Source organism: Vulpes lagopus, chromosome 15 (genome assembly GCF_018345385.1).
Source record: "Vulpes lagopus strain Blue_001 chromosome 15, ASM1834538v1, whole genome shotgun sequence".
NCBI classification, from domain to species: domain Eukaryota; kingdom Metazoa; phylum Chordata; class Mammalia; order Carnivora; family Canidae; genus Vulpes; species Vulpes lagopus.
The window spans coordinates 25,872,172-25,888,567 of record NC_054838.1 but is presented as its reverse complement, the minus strand read 5'-3'; the positions used below and the strand labels follow the sequence as shown (position 1 = coordinate 25,888,567).

Genomic DNA, 16,396 nt, shown 5'->3' with positions numbered 1-16,396 from the left:
TGAGGTCAGAGACTGATGAGGGTCTCTTTAGTATTACTGTGGTACACAAACCAAACACGAGAAATAGTACAATGCCACCTTCCTGTGACTTGAGAGAGCTGCAGCAGCTGTATAACCAGTTGTATTAACCTCTAAATTCTTTCTCAGCCTTAATGGCTGCAGCCAGAGGTTGAAGAGAAGCAATAAGGGAAAACATCTCCTCTTGGTTGAACACAGTAACCTAATATGCATAATAAATGCTCAAGCAATTGAAGTGAAAGGTATTTTTCCACTTAAAGAACAATAATAGGTTCAAGCACTTAATTAATTTTTATAAAGATTTTATTTATATGAGAGAGAGAGAGACGGGAAGGCAGAGACACAGGCAGAGGAAAAAGCAGCTCCATGCAGGAAGCCTGATGTGGGACTCGATCCCAGGACCCCAGGATCACACCCTGAGCTAAAGGCAGATGCTTTTTTTTTTTTTTTAAGATTTATTTATTTATTCATGATAGACACACACACTGAGAGAGAGAGAGAGAGAGAGAGAGAGAGAGAGGCAGAGACACAGGAGGTGGCGGAAGCAGGCTGCATGCTGGGAGCCCAACGCGGGACTCCATCCTGGGACTCCAGGATCGCGCCCTGGGCCAAAGGCAGGCTGAGCCACCCAGGGATCCCCTAGGCAGATGCTTTAACCGCTGAGCCATCCAGGTGTCCCAATTATTTATTTTTTTAAAAGATTTTATTTATTTGAAAGAGAGAGAGAGCATGCGGGGGGAGAGGGGCAATGGGAGAGGGAGAAGCAGACTCCCCACCAAGCAGGGAGCCCAACGCAGAACTCGAGCCCAAGACCCCGGATTCATGACCCAAGTTGAAGGCAGACGCTTAACCAACTGAACCACACAGGTGCTCCTAATCACTTAATTATTGATTGTTCTTTTTAATGAAATATACTAGTCAAATTGTTCTAGAGGCAGTGTCTTTGGAATCAAACATATCTGCATTTTAGTATCAGTCTGCCACTTACATATTCTCAAACTTTTGATGTGCATCAGGATCACCTGCAGGGCTTGTTCAAACAGATTGCTGGACTGTATTTCCAGAGTTTCAGATTCAGTAGGTTGGGGATAGAACTGAGAATTCGCTTTTCTTTTTTTTTTTAATTTTATTTATTTGTGTGAGAGAGAGAGAGAGAGAGAGAGAGAGAGAGGCAGAGACAAAGGCAGAGGGACAAGCAGGCTTCATGGAGGGAGCCTGATGTGGGACTCTATCCCGGGTCTCCGGGATCAGGCCCTGAGCTGAAGGTGACACTAAACTGCTGAGCCACCCGGGCTGCCTGAGAATTCACTTTTCTAACACGTTCTCAGGGAATGCTGGTGCTGCTGGTCTGGGGATCACACTTTGACAATCACTGTTCTTTCCTCCCCTGTAAAATGGGGTACACTGTCTCACAGAAAGTACGGATGCACCTAGTAATCTTAGGGCAAGTACCCCTCCATGCTATTTTTCCCCCTCATAATGGGAAAGTCATATTAGAGGTAAACTAGCTGTTGGCAGTAGAGCTTCCTTTCTCTGTACCCATCTAATCCCACTAAGGTTGAATAATTAATGGTTCCCTCCTTAAGAGTTTCTAGGATCTGTCATTACTTTCAAGAGCCTAGAATTCATTTTGTTGATTCCTGTCAACTTAGAGGCGCTACACACACACACACACACACACACACACACACACACACACACAAAGTATTCTCAAAGGCCTTATTACTCAACTGTGCTCCACAGACCAGAGGCATTAGAACCTCCCATGAGTTTACTAGAAATGCAGAATTTCAGATCCTGCCTAAGGGCCTCTTGAATCAGAATTTAGATTTTATCAAGATCCTCAAGTAATGCATATACTTAGACAAGTTTGAGAAATGTTGCACTAAGATACTTAAGGAATTCCCATGATATACCTATAGGTTCAGCAATTATGATCCCTGAACACTACCACCATCTTATAGACAAATTGAAAAGATTATTGGAACAAACTTATGAGCTACTATTTACTCGGTATCTTCAATTAGGAAAGTATGAGAGTCACATGCAGATACAGAAAAGAAACAACTTACTAGTAGTTGTTAGCGTAAGACTTGCTCCTTCATAAGCTGTATTTTGTATTCAAATGGCAGCAGGTCTATAATATTAAACTCTAAAATCAATTAGCTCATTATTTCATTACTTATTACTGAAACCACTGGTTGTCTCATTGCCAATTCTGTGCAATGCATTGCTTGGTGGAGGGGGGGGAAGGGGGGGTTGTTAAAAACCAGTGAGGGCAACACTGACAAAGTTTCTTAAGCAGCACATGTGGTATACACCGAGAGCTAAAAGAAGGATTTCTATATTGAAAGCTGTAGTTATTTCAAATTACAAGACAAAGGAGATTTCAACTTAAAGATTAGAACTTTTATTTTATTTTAACTGAATAACATGCAACTGGTCTGTGCTGCCACAAGACAACCCAGTTAATGTGGGTAACATCAGAATTATTCTCCATTCAAACGTTTTGCTCTTGGAAATCCACCTCATCCAGAAGTCTACCCCAAACTTATCTCAGGGGCTCAAATCCCTAGTCCCTGCAGCAAAATCACAAAAAGGGAAAGATCATTTTTTAAAACCCCCATACCAACTCTGATCCAACATAGGACAGGGCAAGCCCCCTATGCTGGTACACTTGGAATAGTCCAAACAGAGAGAGGAAAGCACAACTCCTTTGTTGGTAACAGGAGCCAAGATTCATTGGTTGAGTTTGGACTAAAAACCTTAAAAAAAAAAAAAAAAAAAAAAAAAAAAGTGCTATGTGAGCACAGTTTTCTTTGTTGCATCCAAAGCTCTTTATAGTCCTGTCTGGAGACAGGAGTGCAAAAAGCCCACATCCCATACCTGGCCCAAACTTGAGTACTGTTTTGAACAAAGCAATAGGTAATTAGCCACAAACTCCCAGTGAATGCTCACAATGATATATCTCACATTTTTCTTTTGGGGTAGAAGGAGGAAAAAACTGGCACTGAGCCTTTTGTCCTCTTAAATTTAAAAGAAAAGAAAAACATGAATTTCAATAGTAAATATATATAATATCACCAATAGTCAAACAAAAAAAAGGCCTGAGAATATACTATTAAAAGACTGAAAGCAGACAAAACCAAACAGAACGAAAAACCAAAAATCCAACCCTGCTCAAAGTCCAGAATTCACAGGCTCACAAAAAATTTGGCACTGAAAAGACAAATTTCCACATGTAAGGAATTTTATTCCCTGATCATCTGCTACGATTAAAACAGCACAGGCCTTTTCAGAGGGGTGGGAGGTGGGGGAACAATGAGATGGAGCTCACACTAGTTCTAACAACCACATATCCTAGAAAAAGTGGATTCTTTGGAGTTGATCAATCTTTTTAGGATGTAAATTTTGAACCAGAAAAGGAAAATCAAGAAAGGGAAAAAATACTTTAGGAGAGCAAGTGCCACAGGAAGGGAGAAACTACAATTATGAGCTAGCCAACTTACAAGAGGTTCAGAAGCCTAAGCCCACAACCTTCTCTAAACACAGAAAGACAGCACCAGGACTGGAGGTTGCATGGTGAAAGGCCCACAGAAACTTGGCTCAACTAGGGAAGGTAAGATAAGCTTAAGCAATGGCTGGAGAATCACTTATAACTCAAAGTCTAAATTCTAATACCTCTCTAGGTCACCACAGAAAGCCTGTGACTTACAAACAGGAAACATAAAGGAAGTGATGTGGAAGAGTCAAACCCTTCTGTAGAACAAATGGGACAAAATACCAAGAAGACTCTCGACTCTCTTCAGAGTCTCATCATCTGTGGGGCTTCTTTTCCACTGTTCAAATGTATAAAACAACCATTGTAAAAAGTTTCTCAACGTCTGTAACATCTTAGGTTGGTACTATTTCCATCTTGAAAGCGTGTTTTTTTTTTTTTAAAGATTTGACACACACACACAACACACACACACACACACACACACACACACACACACACACACACGGAGAACGAGCAGGTGTGGGGAGGGGCAGAAGGAAAGAATCTCCAGCAGACTCCCTGCTAAATAGGGAACCTGATACCAGTCTCGATCTTATGACCCTAGGATCATGACCTAAAAAATCAAGAGTCAGATGCTCAACCTACTGGTAGCCACCAGGTGCCCCAAAAGTGGTTTTTAAATGTTACTTCACCTGCATCTTCACAACTCCACATACACATAAAAAATGGATATTTTACATCCATTCCATAGATCAAGAAACTCCCCACCAGAGGTGATGTGACTTTCATCCAAGATCTCAAAGCTCATTTCTATAGCATACGGCCCAAATAAGGACCCACGTTCTGACTTTAGTTGTAGTGTTCTCTATACTCTGCTACTCAGAGTGTGTGCCACAGACCAGCAGCACGGCCTCACTTAGGGATGAGTCATGTGCACACTCAAGTTCAAAGAGCACTGCTCTGTATGAGATTACGAAGCCTCTTTACAGTAATAGCTCTATCTCTAGATTTGGAGCCAAAAACTCCTCTTACCTATGCAGCCTTCCTCATCCACAAAGGTTTTTGATTTCAGCACCCGTTTTCGTTTTCTTTTTTCTCCACTTGAGCTCTTAAAAAAAAAAAAAAAATCACAGGGAGATCAGAGGTTACATCTAGCCAACCAATTAATCTATAGAGAAGAATAACAAAAGCTTTTTAATCTATAACAATCACTCTCCAAATATTTATTCCATGATGATAAAAAGTTGAATGAGGAACTCTACCCATTTCCTTTCAGGGACTAGTCCTACCACACAGACAAGTTCTGTTCTTATACATGCAGGCTGGATGTTTAATTGTTTATGAGATGAGAAGCAAATTCAGCAAAGAACTATGTTCATTTGGGGATGCCTGGGTGCTCAATAGTTGAGCTTCTGCGTTTTGGCTCAGGGTGTGATCCTGGAGTCCCAGGATCGAGTCCCACATTGGGCCCTCTGCATGGAGCCTGCTTCTCCTCCCTCTTCCTATGTCTCTGCCTCTCTCTGTTGTCTCTCATCAATAAATTTAAAAATCTAAAAAACAACAACAAAACTGTTCATTCAGTCAACAAACTTTGGTTGAGTAGTGTCGGCCCCATGGCTGAAAAGACCAATAGGACAAGGACTCAGTCAGGGAGAGAAATAAGACAAACAGACCTCTGCAGTTCACTGTGGTAAGGTCTTTAATGGAGGGCGGTGGCAGACATTATGGGAGCAAAAGGGAAGGCCCCTAAACCACATGAGAGGTCTCCAAGGCATCCCCCCCCCTTGCTGTAGATACTTGCTATTTCAGCCTCGACACTGCAACATTGCCTCCATCTAATTTAGTCTCACATAGGTTATTATTAATATCAATTTCCTTTCATCTCCACTGGTCTTTTATCCATTTTCTCTTCAGCTAATGAATAAATCAGTGCAAAATTTAAATGACAGTCTTAATATAATTAAGGAAAACTAATAGTCATAAAAGGAAAAAAAAAAACTTGTTAGCACCCCTTTCCTTAACTCTTCATTATCTACACTAATAGATACAGACAAGGTGCAGTTGAAGATCATTCAAAACTATATTTCCCCATTTGTTACCAGCTTTTCTCACCTTGCCCTGTTCCAGGAGAGTTCATGAAGAGCAATAAATGTATATAAGTTGCAAGCAAGACCTTATTTTGCACAATTTCAACAGGAGTTGGGTAGCACAGCAGTCCTGATGCTAGAAGTCATGAAAAACAAAACTCCCAGGCCTGACCTCTGCAACCTTCCTAGGATTCTGCCCCTTTAGCCAAACTCTTATTTCAGGTGAGAAGAGAGGGAATGCCCAGTCTATAGTACCTACAGAAGAGCAAAATGAGACAAGAGCCCTCTACTGGTATCTGTGAAATGTACAGCAGCATCTGATTCAGCAAAGGAGTTTCAGATCCTTGGGAGACAAAGGACAGATGGAAAGGCAACCATCCCAGTACAGTTTTACCTTGACGGAAGGAGGCTCTTGCTCAGTCTTTGGCACTGGTTCAGGAGGTGGAGAAGGAGGAGGAGGTGGGGATGGTGACTCAGCTTCATAATCCCCAGGAGAATCTGCTATGACTGAAATAACGAAATAAGCTTAGATAAGAGAGAGAACTGTGGTACTATCTGGTACAATACCTTCTCCAGTGGCTTTTTAAATTTCCACATCCAACAAGACATTTTGCAAGCAGTAATTCATGACAACCAAAGGCTGTGCAGTTATATATCTTTAAAATACACTTTTTCTTCAGGCATCTAGGTAGCTCAGTCAGTTAAGTGTCTGACTCTTGGTTTTAGCTCAGGTCATGATCTCATGGGTTGTGGGATCAAGCTCCCTCTGGGTCTCTGCACTCAGCAGGGAGTCTGCCGGAAGATTCTTTCCCTCTGCCCCTTCCCCTGCTCACTCTCTGTCTCCCTCTCTCCTTGGAATAGATAGATAAATCTTTAAAAAAAAAAAAAAAATGAAACACATTTTCTTAATTTTATACAAAGAAAACGAGAGAATTAAGAATTACTAAAGCTGGAATATACCTTAGAGATCATCTTATCTAAACTTTTTACTTTACAGGAAAGTCAGGATATAAAGTTGTTTTACAAATATCTGTTGATCATCTAACATGTGTCATGTATTCCGCTTGTATTTCATTTTTCCTCACAACAACCCTAAGAGACAAATATTATTATTCACACATTACAGTTGAGTAAAAAGAGATTCAAAGAGGTTAATGAACTTGCCAAGATCACAGAGCTTATAATTGAGGCAAGAGGTTTTCAACCTCAGTCAGTCTGATGCCACAGCCTTACTATCCCAACTATCCTGTGTTGCCTCACCATTAAGGGCAGACATTTTCTTTAAGTGGATATAATGCTCGGATTATACCAAATGTTCCATGCTCGGGTTATATCACAGTCTTTGGGACTGTGATATAAAGATTATTTGCAATCACCTAAGATGTTAGATCAAAAATTTCCAGCTGACTTTAAGAGCATAAATTTTGGAAGAAAAACCACTTTGAAATATTCACAATTATAACTCTAACAACTTAAACTTGCTCAATATTGTATAGGGCAATTATTTCTAGTAATTTTGGTACACTGATCTGCTACAGTGAGATTGGCAGGAAAGAACACTTTTAGGAAAGAAATATTGACCTGGAAGTGGTATCACCCGAGAAGAGAGAATCACCAGAAGGATCCCACCATTCCGGAACAGTTCCAGAAATACTGGTCTTGTATAAAGTCCATGAGAGAGGAAGTGAAAATCCTCAGCTGACCTATTGCTTAATCATCACAAAGAAATTGCTGGTAAAAAGACTGGGTAGCTGCTTAGCCTCACCTGCTCCCTGAATCTCCTGGCTGTATTCAAATTCTTAGCACAAGTTTTGGATCTGAAATTCTCCCAACTGATTAGGTCAGTGTTAAAAATTATGACACTGGAGGGTTCAAGGCCAAATGACCTAAAGAGGTGAAGTACAACAAGAGCCAGAATGAAACAATAAATTATACACTTCAGTATGAAATGGGCCCCAAAACTTTATAAGCTCTGGGAAGCAAGAGTCAGAAACATATGAGGAAAGTGGTCCAGCTAGCAACCCAGCTGTGGGAAGCTAGAACATGACAGGAGCTCAAGTAAGCAAGAGCAAAGTCAAATCACAGAACCAAGCTTCTATTTTTCTAAAGGTATAGCAATTAAGAAAACTGTGTCACATGTTTTACAGGGGCAGGAGGAAAGTTTACACAGTGAGGAAGCCAAAGAAAAGGAATCCAGAGTACTCACAGTAATAAATTTAGTTTTAATTCTATTTCCACTTCAGTAACCACAAAAACACTTAATCTTAATGGCACCCTCTAAGACCCCTCTCACGACACTGTATGGAACTGTTTGTTTATCTAGCTCCCCCTCTGACTCTAACCTCTGTAGAGGCAGAGACACCACAATTCCCCTGGCACTGAACACAGTATTTTTAATAAAGGAAAACAATCATTTTCTGAACTAAATTTGGGATGAGGGGCTTCTGGGTCAAAGAAGAGTCAGCATAAACGTCCCTCTCCCTTCCCACATCCCCCCAAAAATAATCATTACAATGATGGTGATGGCAAAGGAATGAAATGCTGTGAACCTGCCCCTCCACCCCTATCCCCACCATAACAGGGAAGAGAAAAGAGAGAGCCAGGAACTTGTAATGAATAAGAATTTTCAACAAATTCCCAGAAGATGGAAGGCAGATGGGAGAAAAGTTGACAAGAGAAGCATCAGTCAATTAGATGAGTCAGACAGGAAAGGTTACTATCTATTACAAAACTTCTATTTTATTTAATTTTTCAAATTGTGTCTCACTTTAAGAAAATTTTTTAAGTAAAATATTTTAAGGAAGGAAGGATGGGGAAAACAACTAGAATCTTCTGGGCTTTACAAACATTAATCATTCATTTTCATAATAACCCAACAAAAATCACTATTTCCATTATTTTATTTACCTGAGATTCAAAGATTTTTAAAAATTTGGCCACATTCATATGCTATAACCCATGTTTATCTACTTTAGTTTTTACCATCAGGGCAAGCATTCTCCCTTGATAAATTTTTAGAGACATAAGCATAAGGAATGTTTTACATTAGTGTATTTTAAAAATATTTGTAATGAATTTGCAGCCCTTCAGATGAAAAGGTACTCAGGTGGTAAATGCTAACACTTACCCCAGGAAAGCAACCTTTATTGGGGCAGAATAAGAACTGTGGTAAAACTAATTTCAGGGATCCAGCAATGTAATCACTGTTTAATCAATGAGTTCTATGGCAGAGACAGATAATTACAATTCCTGGAAATCATTCATAGGTTCCTAGGAAATTTTTTAAACTACTTATCTGACTCTAAAAAGAGGAAGGTCATTTGCTCCATAAGCAATTTGCAAAAACTGAAAATGTCAGCAAAAACTTAAACATATCAGTTAAAACTATTTCTTTCTAGCAATGTGGACATCACTCTTAATGTGATTTCTTTCTGGGTCTGGCTTCTCTTGCTTTATAAACAGAGTACGTAGAACTGCTAAAGGTGCTTATGACTGCCAGGAAGAGAAACAAAGGAAAAGTCCCCTGAGTAGTTAAAGATATGAAGTTGAACAGAATTTCTAAGAGACTTACTATTGTTTAGCACTTACAGAACACCTCCATAGAAAAAGTGGGGTGAACTCTAAGAATACCTGCTATATCAACCACTGTCCTGGCACTGTTGATGTATCTTACTTGATGTTCATAAAAAATCTACAGTGTGTGATAACATCCCCAATTTAGAGATGGGGAAACAAGGAAGTGGAGAAGTTAAACAATCTGCCTAAAGTCACACAGTAAGTGGCAGAGGTAAGATTTAAACCCAGGTCTGTTTGACTCCAAGGTCTCTGCCATTTCCCTTACTCCTGTTGCTCATCTACTAATTTCTAGCTGAAGTCAGCATACTGAATAGTATATACTGGTAATAAAATGGTAATAGGTTAGAGACTATGTGAAGGTTTAAAATAAAAGCCCATTGGCTTTGAGACAAACAATTCAGGAATAAAATGGCAAAGGTTTATGTATTTAGTCAGATCCTAAAAATTATCTTTTCTAGATAAAAAATCTGAGCCTCTCATCTATAGTCTTATTATTTTTTAAAGATTTTATTTATTTATTCATGAGAGACATAGAGAGAGAAAGAGGCAGAGACATTGGCAGAGGGAGAAGCAGGCTCCATGCAGGAAGCCCGATGCGGGACTCGATCCCGGGACTCCAGGATCACGCCCTGGGTCAAAGGCGGTGCTAAACCACTGAGCCACCCAGGCATCCCTATATTATCTATTATTATGGGTTATCCACTTCTATCACATTTCTTCTCTCTTCTTTCCAAACTAATAGCCCCACTCATATTTCTAATCACCCACAGGTACTATTTTTGTGGGCTAAGTATCAGAACTACAGAGATATTTCAGAAGTACATAATGAGTGCTTAACCACAGTAATTCCTTGACTTAGAGGTGACTCCTTTCACTAAAGTATCTAGTTTACCTTTTCTAAGTACATTAGGCTGCTGGCTTGAAAGACTGTTCCAGAATCTTCCCCAAGTCGTTTTCCTGGTTGAAATAGGGAAGACTATTCCAATTAGCACATATCTGTTACTTCCTAATTATTTTCCCCATGTATCTGCATGGAGTTGCCTCCATTTCTCCGTAATTCTTAACTAGTCAGAATGTTTCTTGATGGTTCTTGTTGTATCCACATGTTTGGGTATCTTCTTTTCAGTAGTCTTGGTCAAAGCATTTTGATAAAGCTCATGCAATGAGTATATAGCAACTGTCACTCTGGGATGCTCACAATGCCCTATTTCTACCTATTCCAAAGTGATTAAATAATCACAGCTCTGGTAGGCACTATACCTCTCACAGGATATCAAAGGCCATAAACTCCATGGGTGACAGGCACTGAGAAGGGCACTTGATGGCATGAGCACTGGGTGTTATATGTTGGCAAACTGAATTTAAATTAATAAAAAAAGCCTATAACCTCCAACATGTAAGCATGGCTATTAGGATCTAAATCCATTGAAGAGTCAAAGATGTACCTCTATCACAGATTTAATTTCCTTGTGTAATTTCTTAGGTCTGTTCATCTCTTTTGCATTACAGTCATTTGTTTATACAATTTGGTTTTTCACTCATTTGTACATATACCGTTGCTGAGTTGCTTTGGGGGAGCCTCCTCTGCCATTTTCAGATCTTCCAGCAGTTTCTGGTAAGAGTAGAGTCTAGCCAGTTTATTTTGTCCCACAACAGCAGAACACGTTTTTTTCCATATTTGTTATTCTTCTTTAATCTCTTTTAGCATCAGTTTGTCTTTGTACCTTTTGCTGAATTCCTTTGGACTAGATTTAGATTTCTCTAACCCCTCAAAATCTTTTATACCCAGCATGGCAAAAAATCATGGAGAACTGATTACAGAAACTCAAGCTTTTCATCACTGTTCTCAAAGCAGGGTAGAAGTCATCTGGCGTATCAGTTCAACCAAGGCATCTTTCTCCTTAGCAGCCTATTCTTTCTTTACACCTTCATTTACACATTTACACTCTTTGGGAAGAGATCTTGGTATTAGAATACTTGATATTATTTGAAAAGGCACATTAATTTTCCAGGTAAGAATCTTGTCCTTATTCTATTTATCTTAAAATAGAGCCCACAGCCTGAAACCGAAAGGGTTCATGGTTCCCTTTCAACAATGAACTATAGATTTTTAATCTTAGCACAGTTATACTTATGTGGTGCAGAACACCACTGTATCACCTCCACCCTTGATGCCTACAATATTACCCATTTTAAAAGACTGACATGAAGTTGGCCAAAAGCATATCCCCAATTCATTTTCTAAAGAGAAAAGGCCTTTGATAATGTATATAATAATAATCCTTATTCTCTTTCATATTTGTTATTTTGGCACATTACCAGAAAATGACAGTTCTGGTCAAAAGGCTAATGGAGACTTTAATGGTGCTATATGTCTCACAAAACTAGGATTGCTACTGTTACTGTGATCTATAATAAATTACTTCTTAACTCCCTGAGCATCATAAGAATTGACTCCTGCTACGGACTGAGTGTTTGTGTTCCCCCAAAATTCATATGCTGAAGCTCTAATCCTTAAAGTGATGTTATCTAGAGGTGAGGCCATGGGGGAAGTAATTAATGGAATGAGATTACTGTCCATATAAGAGAGAGGATTTCATTCTCTATCACGTGAAGATATGGCAAGAAGTTATCCTACAAACTAGGAAGAGAGCTCCTCATCCAGAACTACACATCAGACAGTGCCTTGATTTTGGACTTCTCAGTCTTCAGAACTGTGAGGAACAAATTTGTCTTATTTAAGCTATCCAGTGTATGGTATTTTTGTTATAGCAGCCTGACTGAGACAATCCCATTAGCCAAAAATTGATCTCTTTTTTTTTTTTTTTTAATTTATTTATGATAGTCACAGAGAGAGAGAGAGAGGCAGAGACACAGGCAGAGGGAGAAGCAGGCTCCATGCACCGGGAGCCCGATGTGGGATTCGATCCCGGGTCTCCAGGATCGTGCCCTGGGCCAAAGGCAGGCGCCAAACCGCTGCGCCACCCAGGGATCCCCCCATTAGCCAAAAATTAATAGCAATGCTCACCTTCATCTTCACTGCTATCAGACTCAGGAAGTTTGATTCTTCTCCTCTTTTTCTTCATATTTTCAGTTTCTTTTGTTTCATCATCGGATAACTCCACTCGCTTCCCCCTGTTGCTATTTAGGAAAAATTTAAGCATGTTACACAAAATAAAAATATGAGTATTTATATGCTATTATGAGTCTTGCTTCATAATTCATGGTCTTAATTCCAGAAGACAGAAGAGTCAAAGTAGACTAATAAGGATTCTTTTTAAGGATATTCTGTTGACAACCTAGTCTCTTCATGGGATGACCAGAATTAAACATTTTTCTAGCTCTCTATATAGATCATTAGAAGCTACTCACCAATTCATAAAGAATCACTACAAATTCCTTCTTACTTCTATTGGCATTTCAATCATTCAACAAGCATTAAATAAGCAGCTACTACATACACATAGGCTCTTTGCTAAACACTGAGGATGAAAGATGAAGAAAATACTGTTCTCAAGAAGCTCTGGCAAGAGAAATAAAAACCAATACACAGGAGACAATGTGATAAATATTACTGGATGAATAAAATGTTATGGGACAAAACTCTTATTTGAAAACTGAAAGCTAAGTGGAAGTGTATCAGATAAAAAAGGGAGATAAATATTTTAAAGAGAAATATGGGCAAAGGTATAGACTTAAGACCTTAAGGTGATTCTAATGACATAATAAAAACCTAGACTCTATCTTGACATTAGTTAGCTCCTCTGGATACTCTATCACACTACTCAAATATGTATGAGACATAGTTTTTATCTTCAAGTAACTTACTTCTTATGTAACTTTAAATATCAATTTACCTTTCTAACTCAAGCTAGAAAAAAAAAAACAACAAATTAAACGCCAAATGAGTAGGAAAAAATAACAAAGAGCAGAAATCAATGAAATAAAATAGAAAAAATTAAAGCCAAAAATTGTTATTTTGGGGCTAACGATTAATAAACTTAATAAGCCCTTTTATAACCCTGATTAGAGGAAGACAAAACTACATATTGCCAATATTAGGAATGAAAGAATGAAGGAATCTGTAGTGATAAGTACAGATTCTACAGATACTCAAAGAATAAAGCTGTATTAGGAACTTTATGGCAATAAACTCAACAACTTAGAATAAATTCCTTTAAAAACATAAGCAAAACTGACCAATAAGAAACAAGAAAATTTGAATAGCTCTATTTTTAAAAATCAAATAAATAAAATAAACCTTCCCACAAAGAAAACTCTGGGCTCGGATTCACTGGTGAATTTTATCAAACCTTTAACGAAAAAAAAAATAATGCATATCTTATACTCTTTCAGAAAACAGAAGGATACTGCTCCCAGCTAATTTTATGAGGCTAGCATAACTTTGATACTGAAATCTGATAAAGACATTATCAGAAAAGAAAATAACTGATGTGTAGCCCTCACAGATACAGTGGCAAAAATATCCTTATAATATTAGCAGATAGAAAAAAAAAATATTAGCAGATAGCATCCAACAATTTATAAAAAGGATACCCTATTATGACCAAAGTGAGGTTTATCTCAAGAATGCAAGGTTGGTTTAACATTTTAAAACCAATTAAGGTAAATTCCCCACCTTAACAGTAACACCAAATGATCATCTCAATAAATGTAGAAAAAGCATCCGTCAAAATTCACCCACTCATACAACACCTCTCTGCAAACTAGGAATAGAAAAGGATTGCCTCTGTCTGGTAAAGGGCATCTACTAAAAACATACAGTTAACATCATACTTGGTAATGAAATGGCTGTAACCTGGCTATAGCCATCAACCATGAGTGCCTTTCCCATGGGATAGTGACATTTTAATCCAACCACATCACATATTCCTAGGAGGTAAGGCCCACTGGAGAGAGCCTTGACCCTTTGGAACTTCAGCATTTTGTTGATGTTTTCTACTAGAGTAGCCCCAGTCTTGCTACAAAAGTCAAGTATTTCTGGGCCTATCAGTGCTGACAGTGTCTTTAGAATTTCTTTCAACAGACTAATTCCTACCAACTATGAGGTAGTGTCTCAAATTCCTGGATCCATTTTTAACAGCTTGTGTGCTTTTTATTTTCTTTTCTAATTACATTTTACCACTTGAAAAATAAACTCATTGATATAAAAAGAAAACAAAGAACTTTTTCTCTTAAATTTAACTGGAAACAGCAACCCTTCACTTGGCAATCTGAAGTGCAAAACAGACACAATCAGGCACACTTATGCTATGTCCACAAATTTAAAACAAAGTAAAGAAAAAGACAATCAATTTAGATTGATGGGGCCCAAAACTCTGGCTTTGGGCTCTAAATCATCTAAACTGGCTGATTCCACAGTTCTACTTCACTAGATAAGCTACTTAGCTTCTCTCTTCATTTTGGTTATACAGCTGTATCCCTAAGGCATTAAGTGGGATTTAGTACTCAACTGAAAACTGCATGTCAATAAGCCCAAACAGACCTTCTCACCCCCAGCAGAGACGCTCTTCTCTTACAGGCAACAAAATTTTCCTACCTTTTTTTTTCCTTCTGCTGCATCTTAACAGGCTCTGCTTTTTTGCCGGATTTCTTCAGGCCTGTAGGGACTGCCAGCTTTGGTTCAGTGACAGACACTGGAGGTTGCTCCACTATTTTTTCTTCTTTAACTGCTTGTTCTGAATCCAAATTGACTTTAAGTTTATCTACAAATACAGTATAGCAGATGATATATAACCTCACCGTGCAATATTAATCTATCATTCCCCTGACAGTCTACTAAGTGCCAAGTAATTTGTTAGAGGCAAAGGCTAAAGGGATAAAAAACAGTCCTGTCTTAACAGAACTCAGGGTCTATTCAGAGAACATTTCTCCTTTCCAACTACCACCCTACATATAACTGTTTTCATTTCTGCCTCTTGCTAATCCCTCATTATATCACAGCCCCCAGGCCAAATAATAGTAAAAGCAGGGCTTACAAAAAGCAAATACAACTTTATGAGGTAACATCATTCTTATTTATTTGATGAGAAAATTAAGAGTCTGAGGGATAAAAGATGTGTCCCAAGAGCACACAGTTTTCAAATAGTGACAACAGAAATTCATACCAAGATCTTGTTTTCTATCTTCTTAAACCTGGATACTCTTATTATCTCACTACTATCTTAATGATATATAATTAAAAGACTACTTTGGAATCAGAAAAGTTTGATTCAAATTGTTTTACTCTGGGTAAGTGACCTAAAGGTCAATCTTCTCTAAAAAAAAAAAAAAAAAAACTGAAGTAATATTTATGAGATTACTTTAAGGATTAAAAAGGATTAGTATGTGAAGTTACATGACTTATCCAAGGTAACACTGATAAAAAAGGCTGAGTCAAGATTTGAATGTCGGTCAGTTTAACCCCTCAAAATCCTTACCTCTTTTCCTACACCAAGCTGAAAAACACAAAAACAACTACTATGCTGTGCAGAGGACTAAGAAATGCAAGCAAGATGGGCCTAGCCATCTGAGAAATTATACATATAAGAATAGCCTTTGTGCTATAATGAATAATAGTTTTTTTCAAGAGAAGTCACAAAATACTCATACAAAGCTGGGAACAGCATAAGGTACTTCAATAAGTAGCTTTGGTTATATGCTGTAAAATAGCTTAAACCAGCTATAGTATATATAAAAAAAAAAAAAAAAACCATTGATACCTTAGCCTTAGCCATCATACATTGCTTAGTATAACAATTTATAAAGTAAATTATTTGAAAGAACAGATGATGGATAAAAGTATAACATGCAATCTGTTTATATTTAATTTTTTTTGAAGACTGTACTAAGAATTCTGAATGGTGGAATCTATCAGAGAATGACGGCATTCTCCCCTGCCTTTTCAAAACTGATGCTCTCAAGTATCAGAACTCCTCAAACTTTTATACCAAATTGTACGAGAGTAAACATGCATTGCCAGGAGATCGAGTCAGTATGATATATAACCTCACCGTGCAATATTAATCTATCATTCCCGATAGTCTACTATGTGCCAAGTAATTTGTTAGGAACAGGGACTAAAGTGATAGTCAAAAAAAAAAAAAAAAAAAAACAACCCAGTTCTCTAAAGTTGCACGTATATCCTTAAAGTTTATGCACATTTTGAATTCTGTTACATGGGACAGCCTGGGTGGCTCAGCAGTTTACCACC

General features: G+C 38.2%; 1 protein-coding gene across 3 annotated transcripts in view; it reads right to left on the bottom strand.

The window, feature by feature from the left end:
* The window catches only part of POLD3 (DNA polymerase delta 3, accessory subunit), a 61,116-nt gene that overhangs the window by 14,101 nt on the left and 30,619 nt on the right, over window positions 1-16,396 (bottom strand). For all 3 annotated transcript variants that reach the window (XR_005983962.1, XM_041730631.1, XM_041730630.1), the window contains exons 8-11: window positions 14,744-14,909; window positions 12,212-12,324; window positions 6,002-6,114; window positions 4,553-4,628 (exon numbers count right to left, since the gene is read on the bottom strand). Coding sequence is in view for 2 of the 3 variants with exons in the window: in XM_041730631.1 (XP_041586565.1) it covers window positions 4,553-4,628; window positions 6,002-6,114; window positions 12,212-12,324; window positions 14,744-14,909 (468 nt within the window). In the remaining variant the exon portion in view is untranslated. The remainder of the gene's footprint in view (window positions 1-4,552; window positions 4,629-6,001; window positions 6,115-12,211; window positions 12,325-14,743; window positions 14,910-16,396) is intronic.